At 37.6% G+C, this 18,444-nt stretch overlaps 5 protein-coding genes and 1 pseudogene across 8 annotated transcripts in view; 1 reads left to right on the forward strand and 5 right to left on the reverse strand.

Moving 5' to 3' along the window:
• LOC133839503 (sex-regulated protein janus-B) overlaps nucleotides 1-18,444 on the reverse strand; it is a 188,801-nt gene that overhangs the window by 15,552 nt on the left and 154,805 nt on the right. The gene's annotated exons all lie outside the window — the stretch shown is intronic.
• On the reverse strand, nucleotides 371-1,979 carry LOC133847638 (triadin-like). The gene is made up of 3 exons (XM_062282810.1): nucleotides 1,898-1,979; nucleotides 516-1,829; nucleotides 371-441 (listed from the first exon to the last, which is right to left on the reverse strand). The coding sequence occupies exons 1-3, from the start codon at nucleotides 1,977-1,979 to the stop codon at nucleotides 371-373; spliced, it is 1,467 nt and encodes a 488-aa protein (XP_062138794.1).
• On the reverse strand, nucleotides 2,208-3,722 carry LOC133842963 (uncharacterized). The gene is made up of 2 exons (XM_062276280.1): nucleotides 3,444-3,722; nucleotides 2,208-3,380 (listed from the first exon to the last, which is right to left on the reverse strand). The coding sequence occupies exons 1-2, from the start codon at nucleotides 3,720-3,722 to the stop codon at nucleotides 2,208-2,210; spliced, it is 1,452 nt and encodes a 483-aa protein (XP_062132264.1).
• Nucleotides 2,452-6,261, reverse strand: LOC133842967 (uncharacterized; annotated as a pseudogene).
• On the reverse strand, nucleotides 6,980-9,297 carry LOC133850041 (uncharacterized). Its single transcript, XM_062286001.1, is given in 4 exon segments — nucleotides 6,980-7,998; nucleotides 8,000-8,428; nucleotides 8,430-8,733; nucleotides 8,796-9,297. Coding segments are annotated over 4 exon segments (2,022 nt in total). The 5' UTR covers nucleotides 9,251-9,297; the 3' UTR covers nucleotides 6,980-7,164.
• On the forward strand, nucleotides 11,931-18,420 carry LOC133842454 (uncharacterized). The gene is given in 3 exon segments (XM_062275543.1): nucleotides 11,931-12,118; nucleotides 16,495-17,546; nucleotides 17,549-18,420. Coding segments are annotated over 3 exon segments (1,554 nt in total). The 5' UTR covers nucleotides 11,931-12,018; the 3' UTR covers nucleotides 17,951-18,420.

Consider the following 18,444-nt stretch of genomic DNA (forward strand, 5'->3'; position numbering starts at 1 on the left):
AACTTCCTGCATTTCAATTGGTTCTCGCTTTCTCTTTGAATTTCTCGAACAATTGTCCCGCTTGCTTTCCTCTTTATCAATTACGACCTGCACTACTGGAGGAATGCGCCCGATCAACCCAGACTTTGATGTTTCGACTCTCATTTCTTGTGTATTATTTACTTGCTGGTTTAGTTTCTGCGCACTCTTTTTAATACTTTTCTCCGAGCAATTAATTTGCTTCGACTGATCATCATAGACTCGACTCCGTGGACTCTTGGAGATCTGCGCTTTGAAACTCTCTTCAGGCCTTATATTATTCACACAGTTCTGGTTCAGTGTAGTATTTTCTGGCTTGGATGGTTTCAAATTTGTCTCACAATTTATCTCTTTACAAATTGCGACTGGTTTTATTAGAACAATCCTTCCGATTAAGCCAGATTCCGATGGCTGAACTTCTTTCTGTTTTCCATTTGTTATTTTGTTAATTAGCTTCTGTGTAATATTTTCATGTTTTTCTTTTGATTTATTTTCACCATTATCTTGATCCCGTTTTTGAACCATTACTTGCTTTACTGGAACAATTTCTTCAATTGACTTCAAATTTGTGTTGCCTGGCTTGGATCCTTTCGAAATCTTCACGTAAGTGTCCTGATTTTCCTTTAACATTTTGTGATTTTTGTTTTCTTTATTCTGGTTTTGAATTATGTCTTGCAATGTCAAAGAATTTTTCTTTTGGTCATTAATGGATTGCTGAATTGTCTCCTGTTCAATGTTTTCGAACTTTGCTTTTTTTAAATTTTCCTTGAAGTTGTCCCGCTTGTCTTCCGATTTCTTCTCACAACTGTCTTGATTATGTTTCTCAAAAAGGACTTGCTTTACTGGAACAACATCTTCGATTAACTTTGTCAGCGATGCCTCTTCTGTCTTCCTTTTGATTGACTTCAAAGCTTTGCTTTCTGACTTAGATCCTTTCGAAATCTTTTCACATTTGTCATGCTTCTTTTTTTTCTTTAACCCAGAATGCGATCTATCGGAGTCCTTCTCTTTGATTGACTTCTGGGCAATGATTTCTGGCTTGGATCCTCTGGATTTCTCTTCTAGGTTATCTTGAATTTCTTTTAAAATGTTCTGCTTATCTTCTTCAGTTTTCTTCTGCTCACCATTATTAATAATTTGCTCTATTTGCTTCTGTGAAATGCTTTCAAACTTTTCGCTGTCTTCCGAATTCTTCTCACAACTATCTTGATTCTGTTTCTGAAAATGGACTTGCTTTACTGGAACAACCTCTTCGATTAGCCCAGTCAGCGATACCTCTGCCTTCTTCCTTTTGATCGACTTCAAAGCTTTGTCTTCTGGCTTGGATCCTTTTGAAATCTTTTCACACTTGTCATGCTTCTTTTTTTTCTTTAACCCAGATTGCGGTCTTTCGGAGTCCTCCTCTTTGATTGACTTCTGGGCAATACTTTCTGGGCTGGATCCTCTCGATTTCTTTTCGAGGTTATCTTGAATTTCTTTCAAAATGTTCTGCTTATCTTCTTCTTGCTGTACTTGCTTCTGCGAAATGCTTTTAAACTCTTCACTGAAGTTGATCTCCTTGTCTTCCGAATTCTTCTCACAACTATCTTGATCCTGTTTCTGAAATTGGACTTTCTTTACTGGAACAACCTCTTCGATTAGCCCAGTCAGCGATACCTCTGCCTTCTTCCTTTTGATCGACTTCAAAGCTTTGTCTTCTGGCTTGGATCCTTTTGAAATCTTTTCACACTTGTCATGCTTCTTTTTTTTCTTTAACCCAGATTGCGGTCTTTCGGAGTCCTCCTCTTTGATTGACTTCTGGGCAATGATTTCTGATTTGGATCCTCTGGATTTCTCTTCTAGGTTATCTTGAATTTCTTGTCATGCTTTTTTCTTTAACCCAAGTCCTCCTCTTTGATTGACTTCTGGGCAATGTTCTGCTTATCTTCTTCAGTTTTCTTCTGTTCGGCATTATTTGTCATTTGCTTTATTTGGTTCTGTGAAATGCTTTTCAACTTTTCACTGAAGTTGACCTGCTTGTCTTCCGATTTCTTCTCACAACTATCTTGACTCTGTTTCTCAAAAGGACTTGCTTTACTGGAACAATCTCTTCGATTAACCCAGTCTGCGATGCCTCTGCCTTCTTCCTTTTGATTGGCTTCAAAGCTTTGTTTTCTGGCTTGGATCCTTTTGAAATCTTTTCACACTTGTCATGCTTCTTTGCTTTTAAACCCAGATTGCGATCTATCGGACTCCCCCTCTTTGATTGACTTCTGGGCAATATTTTCTGGGCTGGATCCTCCGGATTTCTTTTCGAGGTTATCTTGATTCAAAATGTTCTGCTTATTTTCTTCAGTTTTCTTTTGTCCGACATTATTAACCATTTGATTCTGTGAAATGCTTTTAAACTTTTCACTGAAATTGACCTGCTTTTCTTTAGATTTTTTCTCGAAATTAGTTTTTTTATCCTGTTTTCCAATTTGCACTTTCTTATCAGGAGAAATCTTCGGGAATAACCCAGATTGAGATTTTTCAATTGCCACCGGTTTAATTGGCTCCTGAGCAAGGTTTTGTGGCTTGGATCTTTTTGAATTCTCCATATCTCCATTTTCTTTGGGAATATTTTCACAATTGAACTGTTCATTCTGCTTTTGATTTGCGTCTAGCGATGTGTCAGATTTCTTCTTTAGAAATTTAGTTTTTTGATGGATTGGCTCTTGCACAATGTTTAGATTTTGTTTTTTCAAATTTTCCAAGCAATCATCTAGCTTATCCTTCTTGTGGATTCCGCCTTGCTTTACTTTAAGCGATCCGAATAAGTAAGTGTCTGATGTCGGGTTGACAACGATCTCTTTTACATTCTTTGCTTTTTGGTCCGATTTCTCCATCAATTTCGGCTGAGTTGGCTTCATATTTTCCACCTCTTCTGAACTATTCTTGTTACTTGGAAATCCGTTCTTGACTGTAGACAGTTGAGTAACTATCTGGGACACAGCTTCCTGCAAATTATTTTTCGACATGCTTTTTTGCTTCTTACGACGACGAGATCGAACTTTCTGTACTAAAAGAATCTTTTCGGCGTTATCCAATTGTGTAAAATTATCTTTGCTGTTGGCCATGTTCTCGACCTTCTGTAAATTCTTTTGTTTACTTGGATTTAGCCAAGTTGACTCTTGCTTAGCGTTTCCCAACTTCTGTTGTTTTAATATTTCATTCTTTCTCTTCCGACATCCCGCAGCTTGCTGCGCTGAAGGAATTTTCTCAACACTTTCAGAGCAATGCGATGATTTAATATTAATTTTCTTTATATCGGTATTCTGCTCTGACGTCTCGACTTTTCCCATCTTCACAGCTGACTTCTTCTTGGCATCTAGAGATTGGATCTTAAAATTGTCATGTTTCAATGAACCACTGCTTTTTATGAATTTCCATGGAGAATCTTTCACCTCTTTCTGAATATTGTTATTAGAATTATGCACACGAAGTATTGCTTGATCCTTGTTATTCTTAAACTTCTTCACCCCGCTGTCCACATCTTCTTGTTTGCGCTTGACGCCAAGCGATTTCTTTCCTTGATTCCCTTGCGACTGCATTGATTCGGTAGCAGGATTCACAAATTTCTTTTGATTGCTTTTTATTTTTTGTGGTTTCACTATTTTAGATTGTTTTTTATTTTTGATTGGAATATTTTTCCGTTGCTTAAATTCATATTTTGCTGGTGCCATTTTTTAGAGTTCCGTTCACTTCGAAGAAAAAACACTAAATGATATTTTTCAATGGATTTTTGCCTTTTTATAGCAAATTAAGTAGAGCATGAACTGACAGCAATGATAAAAAGTATTGATAAATTGAAAAATAATTTGCTCGAATACAGCATGCCATGACATCTGGAAATTAATTTGACATTTGTAATCGATTAATAAATATCATGACACACACTACAATTTTTATTTACTATGAATTTACAAATATTTTCTCTTAACTTGGCAAAGTGGTCAACTTAAGTTCTTTCCAATTGCTCATAAAAGGATCCAATGTTGTATTCGGATAACAGACACAGAACTTTTTGCCAATAACATCGTTGATACAAAGCGAATCATTGTGATACGCATTGAGTCGACTAATGTCCGGCACATAGAAATTATCCAATTTCTTGAGCTCCCGATTGAGTCGTACAGTCGCCTGAAACGTTGCACTGCCGGGAAAGGTGCGAAATCTTAAACGATAAATGGCAATGTCGCCGTGCATCGTCTCTGTGCTGTTCTCCTCGAAGAGCATTTTCTTTTCCGCACTCTCCATATCCGAGAGCTGAATTCGCTGGCAAAATTCATTGTATCGATGTACAAGCATCCATCGATTGATATGGTAGACAACCATCTTGGACAGATAGAACATTTCTCCATTCATGCTTTGGGCAATGAACTCCTTGCAAGTGCACCAATGTTCCGTGATGCAGGCATCCTCACAGCTGCGTTCAACTTGGCAGAGTGTGCAGCAGAGATTGGCTGCTAGGACAGCTCACTAGGGGGGGAAGATCCGTTGGAAGTGTGGCATTCAATTGCAGAATGTGTCGCAATGTGTTGTGCAGATCAAAATTGGAACTCAAGCGATTCCGATTCAAATACAAAGCTTGCGAATACTGTGGATATTTGTGGCGGAACCAGGGCGGCAAATAAATGTGCAGCATGGGCAGACGCTCCTCGAGAAAACTGTCGGACAAATTCAAGAGTTCACCAAAGCGTGCTCCATGATCACTGTAGAGTATGACAATGGCATTCTCGAATAAATTATGTGTCTTAAACTGTTGCAGATACTGCTCGAATTTGGCATCTAAGCTGGCAGCTCCAAAGTTGTAATCATGGGTGAATGTGCTGCTCCAAAAGTAGCCGAAAGTCGGTTGATTCGATTCCTCCATGTAGCGTGAGATAAGCTGCTGACAGAAGTCGTACACATACGATATGGTCAGACGACGTCCGATGCAGTAATTGTAGCCAAATCGCACATAAGTCTTCATGGCTTGTTCCATTCGCAGCAGCAGCGCATGCAAACTATGATCAACTAGGCCAGGGAAATATCCATTCTTATTGTTGGTGAACAAGACTCCAGAATCAGCCACATCTTCAGCCAGTGCTATGGTATAGCCAGCCCTCTTATAATCCTTCCAAATCCATGGGAATTTCTCAATACATTCACCTTCATTTTGGCCACATTTGCGGGGATATTGCTCCACGGTTTGCCCCAGAAGAATGGGCAGCAGATTGCGCAGTGTGTTATCCGCCACCTTATTGTAGCCCTCCATCTCAAACCAGCCACTTTGACCCACAAATTCAGCCGTCCTTGGCATTGTTCGACGAAAGTTCATCCGTGACATGCTGTCGATGCCCAGGAGTATTACGCTCGGCTGACGCCTTTTGGGATTGCTCTCAGTACTCGTTGTTTTATTTTGCGTTTGCATCTGAAATTGTACCAGGGGAAATGCATCTTGCTGAACGATCTTTGACTTGTCCGTTGCATCGTGGCATTCCGTGATAATACCGCTTATATTCCGTGGCAGTTTCCGACTCTGCGTGAAGTAGATTCTCCTAGAAGGAATTTGCGTTAAAGAATAATGTCTACCATCAAGTTTACACCTTACTCACTCACTGTAGATATTCCCGCCTTGGCTAACTGTACGAAAATTGCACACGACTCTCGATCTGGGACTCAAACGCCTCAAGGTCTTCTCGTTGATATGCAGCAGATAGTGTTTAGAGTTCCCATCGTAGGTCAGCTCAAAGATAGCCGATTCATTGGAGCAAAGTTTCAGCTTGAATGGCGTGTAGATTTCCAATGCCTCACGCGAGAATGGATCTGTATATGGTATTTTGCATTTTTCACTATTCACAAAGTACCTCGACTTTGTAATGTCCGGGGAAAATGTCACCTTAGGCTGGATTCCAAAATTGAATTTACGAGTTGTTTCTTGGCTGGTTATCGCTGTCTTTTTTTTTGATCCCAGTCCTTGTTAGTCAAGAAACTTCGATATTTCTGAACGAGTTTACGAAGTCGCTGCTGACGCTGAAGCGCTGAAATTTCCGTTGTCGTCGTTATGGCCACAGACGGAAGATGTACAAGTTCATCATCCTCATTGTTTGTAATTTTTCTGTGATTCAACCATATGAATGTTAATATTATGGCAAATAATAAAATTAAGTATTTTCGTATTAGTAACATTGTCTTGTGTCTTAGCATAATCGTTGCCTGTTGAACTTTACTATTTGAAAGTGTGAATCAGATTTTCCTTTTGAATTATAGTGCAAGTATTGCTGAGAACTTTAGTATGAATATATTTTTTTTAAGTATGAATATTTTTGCAAAACCTATTTCTTTGATGTTGGCTGCATTTTTTAATGTCACATGTATTTTATTTATTTGCAGATGAGGTCAAATAACGGTAACTAACTAGATATTATTGTCTATATGGAATTAAAAAAATGGATGTTTATATATTAACTGAAAATGCCCGTAACTATTTATGTAAATTAATTATTTTTTGGATATGTAATAATTGTACCTGAATATTTTTATACCCGCTACCCATAGGGTAGAAGGGTATTATAACTTTGCGCCGGCAGGAAATGTATGTAACAGGTAGAAGGACGCATCTCCGACCCTATAAAGTATATATATTCTTGATCAGAGTCAACAGCCGAGATCTAGCTATGTCCGTCTGTGTGTCTGTGTGTCTGTCCGTCTGTCCGTATGAAACACTGGATCTCAGAGACTATAAGAGATAGAGTTATAATTTTGTGACAGCATATATTCTTGACCATGGTCAACAGTGGACACATTGTAGCCATGTCCATCTCCGAAATTATAAGAGATAGAGTAATCATTTTTTTAACAATACGTCGATTTAAAATTAAGTTAATATAGACAAACTTAAGCCGTAGTGCTTTTGATTTTATCAAATTTGTATTCTTCAAGTATTTTATATTAAGACTGTCATAAGAGTGAAACCTAAACTTTATTTGAGAATGTTGTTTTTTAACCTTGTTACTAGTAAATGAAGGAAAACATAATCGCAATCATATTATTTAAGTATGGGTAATATTGCATACAAGTTTTTGGGATGGAAGCGGATTGAAAATAACTTCAAGTACTTTCTATATCATATTTGTACAGTTTTCATATGAAAGTTTTGTATTCATCTGCATGGGCTTGATTTCTGAGGCAAGCACAAAACCTCTTGGCATATCGGTCCTGAATACAATACGCATCCTTTTGATAAGAATTGAGGCGTGTGATAAACTCCTCTTGTATAACAACTAGAGAATCGTCTTTACTGACTGACAACGTGGCTCGGAAAAGACCATCATTCGGTCCGGTAGTAAACTTAAAACGATACGTGTCGAGTCCATCGGGAGATTGCACCTCGAATCCTTTGTCATTGAAGAACTGTTGCCGCTCGACTAGCAAGAGCTTTCGGAGCTTCAGATGATAGCACTGTTTTTTATGATTCCTTAAGATCAGATACTGATTCATCCGATAGACAACTAGTCTGACCAACTCCAGCACCCTCTCGGTTGGCGTAACTTGTTTGTGCGGCTCACAGGTACACCAATGGGGTGGAATAGCTGCCTCCATGCAGCTACGATTGGGTGGAAGAACCTCAAACAGAGATACACAGAGAGGGCATTTCAGTTGATAAAATCTCATTCGAGGATGCAGCATCTGCAGCTGATGCTTAAGGGCTAGATTCAGATCATATGGCGAACTCAGGCGCTGGCCATTCAAATGAAGAGCTCGGGCAACTTCCGGATACTGCTGACGATACCAAGGTGGCAGATAGATGTGAAACATAGGTAGGCGTTCCTCTAGGAAGCTGGAGGGCAAGTCCATTAGTGGACCAGTTCGCTGGCCATGATCACTTAACAATATTACTATAGATCTTTCAAACAATCCAAGCGATTTGAACTCCTCCAGATAGCTCACGAAATCCTTATCCACACTGGCCGCCCCCCGAGAAGTCGTCGTGACTGAAACTGTTCATCCAGAATAAACCAAAAAGAGGCTTCGGCATCTCCTGAACAAATCTTTGAACTATCTGAGCAATATAATCCAAAACATATCGATAGCTTTGTCTGCGACCAACACAGAATTCGTATCCCAAATGCTGCACCTTATCCATGTTTTGCTCGATGGCCTTCATGAATGGATGCAAATAGTAATCCACAGGCTCTCGCTGAAAACCTGGAAGAAAGTAGTGAAAGGTATCGATTGTGCTCAAGTCCTCGGCATAAGCTGTTAGATAGCCAGCATTGCGATAATGGTTCCATATAAAGCTGTATGTGTCCATGCAGCTTGGAGTATTTATATCACAGTATTTAGTCAATTCTGTCGGAGATCCGCCTGTCAACAGAGCTAACACATTGGGCAGTGTATTGTCCCCCCACTTTGTTATAGCCAAGCATCTCGTACCATCCCGTCTGACGTACAAACTTTGCTGTTAGTGGCATAGTTCTTTGGAAGTTCATCTGCGACATGGCGTCGATGCCGATGATTATCACATTTGGATGCGATCGACTGCGTTCTTCGTCGGCTTTGTCATTGCGATCAACCGGATGCTGTACAAATGCGAAGGCATCGCGTTGTATTACTCGGAATGGATTGCTCAGTTCATGGCACTCTACAATTATACCACGAATGTGACGTGGAACCCACAAGTTCTGTTTAAAAGCGATCGGAGGTAATGTCCTGAAAGGTAATTATTAGGAAACGTTTAATATCAGTGCTACATAGAAATTCATATTTCTTACCAAACAAGATCATACTCTCCACGAACAATCTCTTTATAGATACAGCCGTAGTCTGAAATATTGGGAATCAGTTCGGTTAAAGCTTCGTTGATGAGCAGCCTATATTGTCTTCGCTCAGTATCATATTGAACTGTAATAAGGTCCGACTGATTTGTGCATTCCATAAAATCTGGCGGATTAAAATATTCCATGCTATCCAGCGAAAATGGATCTGACCTCGGTATCTTGCATTGGGAAGAAAAAACCTTAAACTCATCTTTGACCTTAAAGGAGTTTGTCATGGATTCCTCCCGGAGTATTTCTGACTCCGTACGTGAATGTTCATGATATCGTGTGAATTGTGTAAATTGCTTTTTATCCACAAAGTCTAAATTGTGGTTGACAAATATAAATGTAAATATAAGGCCAACAATGAGTAGAATCTTGCCAAAAATGCCAACAATGAAACGATACATTGCTGAATCTCCGAATTGTGTGTATGAAATGTTATAAAAAGCCTTCTACTTCATTTAGAGATAAATGTTTATGAACTACTCATATGGGCATCGGACATTCTAAGGCATTCAAAGCAATAAAAAAATCAAAATAAATGTTGTATTTTTGACAATTTAATCTTTAGGCATAAATATAAATTTAGATTTATGAAAAAAAGAGCAAACTGTTGATAGTCGGACTAACAAGTATTTGGATAGATAAGCAATCTTTATTTGAGTGTTTGTTAAAGCTTAAGATTTCATTTTCGAATTGTAAATATAGGTCAAGACTTCAAAATTATTTTTCACATGGCTCGCAACCTCAAAGATCGCTGATCATAGGGAACAGTTCTAGCTAAAAAATAAATAAATAAAAATAAATATATGTGATTCGATTCTCTATTACGAAATAAATTATTTCCAAAAAATGAAAAATTCACAATATTCAATCAACGAGATTCGTATTGCAAATATTAAGCAATGTGGTCAAGACCAATTCAAATAAAATAAGAGTAGTTCAAGCCAAAGTTCTTAGATTTTTAATGCCATGTGAACGCTACACAGTTCTTGAGAAGATTAGCTAGAAGGCTAAGGAACAGCCTACAATCAAATGATTAAAAATTGCCCCCTAAATTAGACTACGGAAAATGTCTGATCCAATGGGAAAAACCTCTTTTCAAAGTTTGAAAGTAGAGCGAAGCGAAATGCACCAATCTTTACAAATCGTCTGTGGTCTAAGCAATTGATTTTGAAGGTTCCGTCTTTTATACATATATGCTTACATTTTTATATGGTTTCATTCTTATTACATATGCCATGCAATTGTAAATTTTATTTATATGAACCTTATCTTTATTAGACAATAATTCTCGTAAATTTTTCCATCTTAGTTCACACATTGCAATCAATGAAAAATAATTACGTTTTAGTCAAATAAGCTCGACTATAAAATACCCTATTTTGCTTGTTACAAATGAATTTAAAGTTTGTTTTTTTTTTTAATTTGAATTACAACTAAACTTGAACAAAAATTTAACATTTTCATTTCATTAAAGTTTTTCCGAAATAAATAAAATTTGGCTTCAACCAAAATGCCCTACTTTTTCCTATATTAATGGGAATATTATAAAGCAAACAAATTAAGATAAGAGCCACAAAAATGTAAGATAAACGGTAGATATGGCGGTATTAATTTAAGATTGATAGAGCAAACATTAAGATAAACCGTGATTTTAAGATGCAAATAAAACGCGTGTGTCACAATGAAGAAAATATATTTTTATACCCGCTACCCATAGGGTAGAAGGGTATTATAACTTTGTGCCGGCAGGAAATGTATGTAACAGGTAGAAAGAGGCATCTCCGACCCTATAAAGTATATATATTCTTGATCAGCGTCAACAGCCGAGACGATATAGCCATGTCCGTCTGTCCGTCTGTCCGTCTGTCCGTCTGTGTGTCTGTCCGTCTGTCCGTATGAACACCTAGATCTCAGAGACTATAAGAGATAGAGCTATAATTTTTTCGACAGCATTTGTTATGTTTGCACGCAGATCAAGTTTGTTTCAAATTTTTGCCACGCCCACTTCCGCCCCGCAAATCAAAAAAAACGAATAACAAGCGTAAATTTAAAGCTAGAGTTGCGAATTTTGGTATATACTATAACTACTATAGTAGTTATGATTCCTGAAAATTTGGTTGCGATAAGATAAAAATTGTGGAAGTTGTTAAAGAAATACTTTTGTATGGGCAAAATTACTTACTAGGCGTCTGAGTTGCTTTGGCCGACAATCTGGTACATTGTGCCGTCTATGGTATATTTTGAATGGTGTGCTGTATCGATATACCAAACATACCATTTGGTATATTTTTAGTATTTTTTTAGTATTTTCGGTATATTTTGAAAATAATACCGCAATATTTTGCCCTTATTAAAAATGGGTAGCGGGTATCTCACAGTCGGGCACACTCGACTGTAACTTTCTTACTTGTTATATACTCCAATTGACTGACTTAGCAATCTAAGAACTAGTCGTAAAATGACCATTAGAAATGACATTAGTTCCATTAACTTGAATTCTCGAATTTCTATTCATTTTATGAAATTGTGAATCAATAAACAGTCTTCATTTTCGCTTTGGCCTTATGCCGATATTGAATTACCCATTAAACCAAATGGACACAACTCAATGCGTTGCAATGAGATGAAGGAACGTCAACTTGATGAGTACACATATGGCGGATGCCACAGTCTGTTAATCAGAAGACTGTTGAGCTGTTATCAATTCATTTCTGATGTTGCTGTTGTTGTTGTCGTGTTGTTTATATAATGTACATTTTATACTAATGTTTACTAATTTACTATAATAATAAATGGCAATTACTCGCCGCTAGTCTCAACGTTTATCAGTCCGCTGTACATTTTGATTGCCTGTCGTGAATCTGTAAACTCTCTCTCCCACTCTCTCGCCCTCTCTTTTCCCATAACAGAGTCCAGACAACACTCCCATAGCAGCAGCAGCAGCAGCAGCAGCGGCAGATACCCAGTCTGCTTGAATTTGGACGTCATCGGCATTGTCATCGTTAACAGTCGGCAAACAGACAGCTTATGGGTAGAGTTGAAAGTCATTATACTCGTTCGCGTTCAAAGAATTCAGTTTTAGTTTGGAGTGATAACTCGAGAGTGTCGGTTCGTTGATTTCTATCTTCTGTAATCGCTGACAGCCCTCACTTCCTCGTCCTTAGGCAACATGGACGCGAAATCCTTAATGAAGCGCAACTCGCCCATCAGTGCCAGCCAATTGCATTATTATCACACCGATTTCTATTACTCAATGCCGGATCTGCACAGTAAGAGATTTCAATTAGCGCTGACTTTAAAATTGAATGACCCAACTTATTTAAAATCCTTTTTTTGTTGTGCCGTCAAATAGTATCTCTAGTAAATACAAAGTTACTATCAGAGAATACAATTTGTAAATACGTTATTTATAAATTTTTGAGAATTAATTTCTGGGGTACAAAGTGCAGTCAGAGCAACTGTGGCCTTCGAGCTGATCAAGTTATTGATACTATTAATGTGCGAATTCAGCTTAAACTACATAAAACCACTATTTACTTATCATTGAGAGAATAGTGGATATAACATCAAATATATTTTCCAGTCGAAAAAGTCTCCGTTTTTTATTAAACTATTTTTTTTTTAAATGACTAAAGTTCTAAATGCAAATTTCGTATGATTTTGTATGCAATAAAAATAAATGCAATTCCAATTAATTTTCTGTATATATGTATGTATGCTCTTTTAATATCTGATTTATTCTAATAGTCATAATAGTCATTTATTTTTTTTTTAATTTAGATTTCTATAAGCGTCAACAATTAAATATAAAGGTGGAGGTTTAATTTAATTTCAATTCTAACTTGTTACGCTAATATTATCCAAAAATAAAACAAGTCTCGATACTTAGAAAAAACTATTCAAATTTATATTAGCGATTTATCCGAAGTCATTTAGTCGAGTTCTAAACCAATTGACAGTCAGCATTGGCAGCGCAGCCAACTTCACATCAAAACAAATGGAATTTCTCTCTGAGAGTTGTTTTGATTTTCCACCATGGCGTGCGCCAATAAGTAAGAGAGAAGCAGAGAGCAGCCAGGGAAAGAGAGAACGAGACAATGGCGCAAAGTGTTTGGTTAATCTCATTGTTTTTCATAAAATTTCCATTGCAACAGAGACGAATCGAGAGTTTGGCTGTCAGTCAGCCGTCAGTTGTCAGTTGGGTGCGAGCGTTTAGAGTATATGATAGAGTGCTGCGCGTCGCGAAAATCAACAAATTATTTCGTAATTCTAATTAATTAAGTTAATATGAAACTCTTAATAAAAAGAATGCCTAATTAGAACAATATTTAATCATGTAGTGAACGAAAACAAGGCAATAAAATGATTAACAATGAATAAATGAAAGGAATAGAAAACGTTTCACGTAGAGAGTGACTGATAAAGAGAGAGAGAGCGTGAGAAAAATTTTGAGAGAGATAAAGAGAGTGCGTGCCGAAAAGATTGAGAGTAATATTTGATAAAGAAAAATGTGTCAAAATATCATAAGCAACTGCTTGGCAATAACAATAACAACGCTTGGACTGATAAACAACTGAATGATAATGTTTAAAGATAATGATAACAAAAAGACAAAGTTGCTGCACGTGTAGATTACCAAATATTTTGTATTCCTTTTTTACGCTATTTATCTGCACTAATGGACTACGACAACCACAACACAACACAGACAAAGACAATGCCCAAAACAACCGAAGAATAAACAAAATAAGCTGCATGCGAAAATTCACAAAGAATACAGCAATTTGCACTTGTCACGCTGTCGACACCGACGCTGACGCCGACGCCGACGCTGACGTCGACGTAGACGTAGCTCTCTAAAACAAATAAGCTAAAAAGCAACACAAAAATAAACATGTAAGTTGACAACAACAGCAGCATTTGCATTCTTCTAAGAAACCAGAACAAAATGCCGTGTAATTCAGCTATCACTGTGTACAATGTACATATAAGTACCGCTCCCCTTTTGTCCCCCTCCATTTCCTAGATTTACGGGTAAATATTATACATGCCGTAGTAGCTGTTAGCATGTAAATTTTATTATAAACACACGCCAACATTGAATAGGCTTTAGAAACGCAAAACAAAAAGAGAATTCAAGAGCAAGAGGAAGTAGAATACCGTGAGTATGAATATTAATACTTAAGAGGGTACTTGTACACTATTACCCATTAATTACATTATAGTTATTAAGATGGATAAAGCTTTAGTTTGGAGCTACGAAAAATATTTGTCTTTAAATTAATATTTGATTATGAAAATAGTTGTTCGCCTTGTAGAAATTAAGCCTAATGCTATTTTTAAAACTGTTAATTGCCTTCTCATGCAACTGACTATCAATTGTCTGAAGTAATCTGATCTTATAGAGTTATTCGACCCAAAAGAAACGGTGCCATGCTGTGCCAAGTTTTATTTCAAAGTGAATTTAAGAACTAGACAAATGAATATCATTCCGATCAACATAATACAACCCCAAATCTGAAATAATACTTAAAATTTGAAATCTATGGAATGTTCTGAACTTATAGACGTTCAAGCTGATAAATGAATTCGTTGCTGCATAACCAGTTTAGACTCTTGAACACCTTTGCATACCAAGCATGCACAAATATTTTTCCATATTCCACCGTATTCTTAAGTCAATAGTTTCAATGTCAACTTGTCATAAATTTTTAAGGTTAGCGCAAATTGACTGAAGAAATAAAATTTATTCATGTATTTATATCCATGAGAAATTGCTTTTATATTCGCTGTGAACAACGAACTATGACCTATACCTTCAACCCACAGACATGTTGTAAAAGCTTAGTTGACAAAGAAACACTTAGCAGCTAAGTAAAAGTGGGTGGCACATTGCTATTCATTTAAAGCAGTTTCAAGATATCATTTCCAGACAAGAAGTTCTCTTAGATTTTCTTAAATTCTCTTTTCTCTTTATAGCGGGTGATAAGTATTTTTGTTGTATCAAGTGCTACGCTTTATCAAACTGTCACTTGTTCAGGTCGTTTATTATTTTGAATTGTTACCAATTTATAAAAGTTTCTGAATGTGTTGCATATCCATCGTTTATAATTGTAAAAGATTAAATCTTTAAGAACATTGATCGATATGCTACACAAAAGTTTCTGATGTGAATATATGTTATGTAGTTTTTATGAATAACTTACACTGTCAAAGTTTGTTTGTTCAGCTTTTTCTGTTACTCCAAATTTGAATTTAATTATACAATAATTAAGGTGACTTAACACGTTTCATTTTTATCAGCTGTGTACTATCAGTGCCCGAATAATTCACTCGACTAAAACGTGACATTGACGCAACTAATAAATACGCTGCTCTATATAGTAAACCGATCTTTCACACTGTTGAAAGCAATATGTATTTATTGCACCTCAAATTGATAACAAACGAGCATCGGCACATCGATAAGCCCCCGTCTAATGTTAGCCTGGTATTTTCGTATACCTCGACAGACCAAGTACACTATAGCATTAAGTTCAGAGTTAAAATGGGAATGATATCAGCCATCGCATCATACTTTGATGCGATAATTATTTTGAACGAAAAGCAATTGGTTATCGATCAAGTGCGTTAACTAGACCTGCCTTTATGGACTTATTGTTTACTGTTGACAACTGGGAGTAGACTGACAAAAATAGTTTAATAAATCGATTAGCAATACAAGCTGATATTTTGTTGTTGTTATGGCCGAAACAATATCAAATTCGCTTGTCTAACATAGATACAGCTGGCGCCTAAAAGTATGCAGCAAATATTGGCGACAATCAAGACCAGAACTTTACATGAATGTAATCTTGAGAAATGTAGACACCTTAAGAAAAGTTCGAATTTATAAATTTTAAATTCTCCTCCTTGAATTGATTCGTCAAGTGTATTCCAAATAAATGGTAGTTGTATTTACGATATTTATAAAAGATTTCGGCAAACAATTGATCAATGATATGGTGATTTATTCATACCAAGATCAAGCTATTGAGAGACTCTCAGCTAGAGCGTGGAGCAGTGGACGCTAATTAAATAGATTTTGTCACTTAGCGCTTGTTTTGAGGTAGCGAATGAATCTTGTAAATAGCTTTGGTAGATATTTGAACAGTATTTGTTATTATTGTTATTGTGGCTTGTTGATAGACTGCGCACTGCTCTCAGGCAATCAAATCACACGTTTGTAGGTAACTTATAAACTCTCTTGCGATTAACAAAATGGAATGGAAAATTGCCGTCTGCCGCTGGCAGCCGTCTGTCTAATTTGATAATCGCACAATCAAGACAGTACTCGACAAGCCTGCCCAAGAGAAACACCTCGTAGCGCATTGTCTATAAAACAAAAATATATATATTGCTATTTCAAAGGATTTCGTTAAAGGAAAAACTCAAGCAAAATGCAAAAAATAACAGAATATCATTTTGAAGGTGCGATTATTAAGTGAGCAACTAGTGAAATAAATAAAGATATTTGGGAAAATCGTATGCCCTTAAGAATTTATCAAGATAAATGACTTTATATAATTACTGTTCTAGGAACCGATTGTTCTTATCAAACACAAAACTTATCTTTTATCTTTCCCATTTATTTTGTTTATTTCAGAGAGCCGCAAAATGCACGGCATCAAGCGAGTGCTCGTCTTCTGCATTATGATTGTGATCTTGCCGGCGACACTGATCATAATGCCTCTCTATTTGCGTAATACGGTATTTGCGGATGTCGTCTACCCGGTTGCGGAATCGGACATCATTGAGATCAGGGATGGCATCTCATCGATATTCTGCGAGAAGCACACGCTGAAGATGAACAGTCACTTCAATGCGTTTCAGCTGCAGAATAAGCCAGAGATTTCCACAAGTCGCAAGCACATTCGACTGAAGAAATCAATGACTCTGCCCGATGACACGCTGGAGTACTGGGGATTCTTTTTGCTGAAGGGTGCCAGGGTGTCGCTCAAGTTCTGCTCCCTCTACAATGGATCGCGTATTCTGGTGGTCAAGGGGAAGCGCGAACTCAAGCTGTGCGGTCTGACGGATCACAACAAGAACAAGCTGGGTGCCAACTATGCTCAGGGTCACGATCAGGTGAAGGTCTTCTTTGAGGATGTGCTTGAGATCACGGAGGAGAAACTGCCAGCCGAAGGATTGCTGGAGCATGAGAATCATGGTGGCGAGGATCTCACCGAGGATCACGTGCCGTTCAATGTGACTGCAGACAATGCGACCGCAGTCAATGGGACCGCAGTCAATGTGACCGCAGTCAATGGGACCGCAGTCAATGTGACCACAACGACCGCATCGCCCGCCAAACTTTTCAGAAAGAAGCTGAAGAAGGGCTCGCGATTCCATCAACCACATGTGAAGTCTGCGGAAGCCATCGAGTTGAGCGACAACGCTACAGAGACAGCCAATCTGCCAGCCAATCGCCATAGGCGACACAGTGTGTCCGCCCATGAGCTGAAGAAGAAGCAACTGTACGAGCAGCTTTACAAGCGGAAGGAGCGCAAGAAGCGTGAGAACGTATACGATCGGAAATACAGTCATGGTGGCAATGCTATGAACTTTACAGAAACCGATGAATCCAATTCCATATCAAGCTTTGAGACTGGTCTCTTCACCTGCTTCAATGGTGCCATTCTCCTGGCCGAGGGATTTCCCCCCCCAAGTCGGCGTGCACGAATCGTCATTTTCTGGAAAATGGCAAACAGGATACGGTATTGCAAAATATCACCGAGGATGGCTATTACTACTACATTTTCTACAGTGACAACGATTTAGTACGGAACGATATACACGCCATATTCGACATATATAAGCCAACATTTCAGTATGCCAATCCGAGTGAATCGCGCAGCTGTCTGAATAGCACCGACTGCACCTTCAATATTGGTTTCCTCTCGGACGAGATCGTTGTTGTCGAGGTGCCCACAAGAGACGGCATCGAGCACGAGGAGGATGACATCACATATCTCATATCGACCTGCCATCCACGTAGTGCGATCTATGCTTTGTTCCCCATCACGGTGTTGGTGCTGATCTTGTCCTGCTCTTTCCTTTAGGATCACAATTGGTCACAATATTGGACTCTAGCAATCATGTGATATTCTTCTTTTTGAGATAACTGAGTGATAAACGTGAGCATGAATAACCCGATGGCAGGCCCAAACAGAAACAAAAATAAATCACAAAAATTCCAAACGTCCTGGCGATTGTATCACAAGATCCTTTCTCCGATCCTGATCCTGGCATCCATTGTACCACAGTCTGAAACTAAAAACAAATCACTGAATATTCATAAACTGCGAGTACTCGTAACTAAAGTATAATTTTGTAAGCAAACATTTACTCTAGTACTCAAGCATTTAGACTATAGTTACTAAATAAGATAAAAGATACGACATACTACAGACATACATACATATAATACTATGTACAAATAACTATAATATCATAAGATCAAATTAAAATTGTTTAGAAACGATTATATATAACTATATAAAAAATGCAACAAAAAAAATATATTTATATATATACAAACTAGATAATTTCCAAA

This window comes from Drosophila sulfurigaster, chromosome 2L (genome assembly GCF_023558435.1).
Source record: "Drosophila sulfurigaster albostrigata strain 15112-1811.04 chromosome 2L, ASM2355843v2, whole genome shotgun sequence".
Lineage (NCBI taxonomy): Eukaryota > Metazoa > Arthropoda > Insecta > Diptera > Drosophilidae > Drosophila > Drosophila sulfurigaster.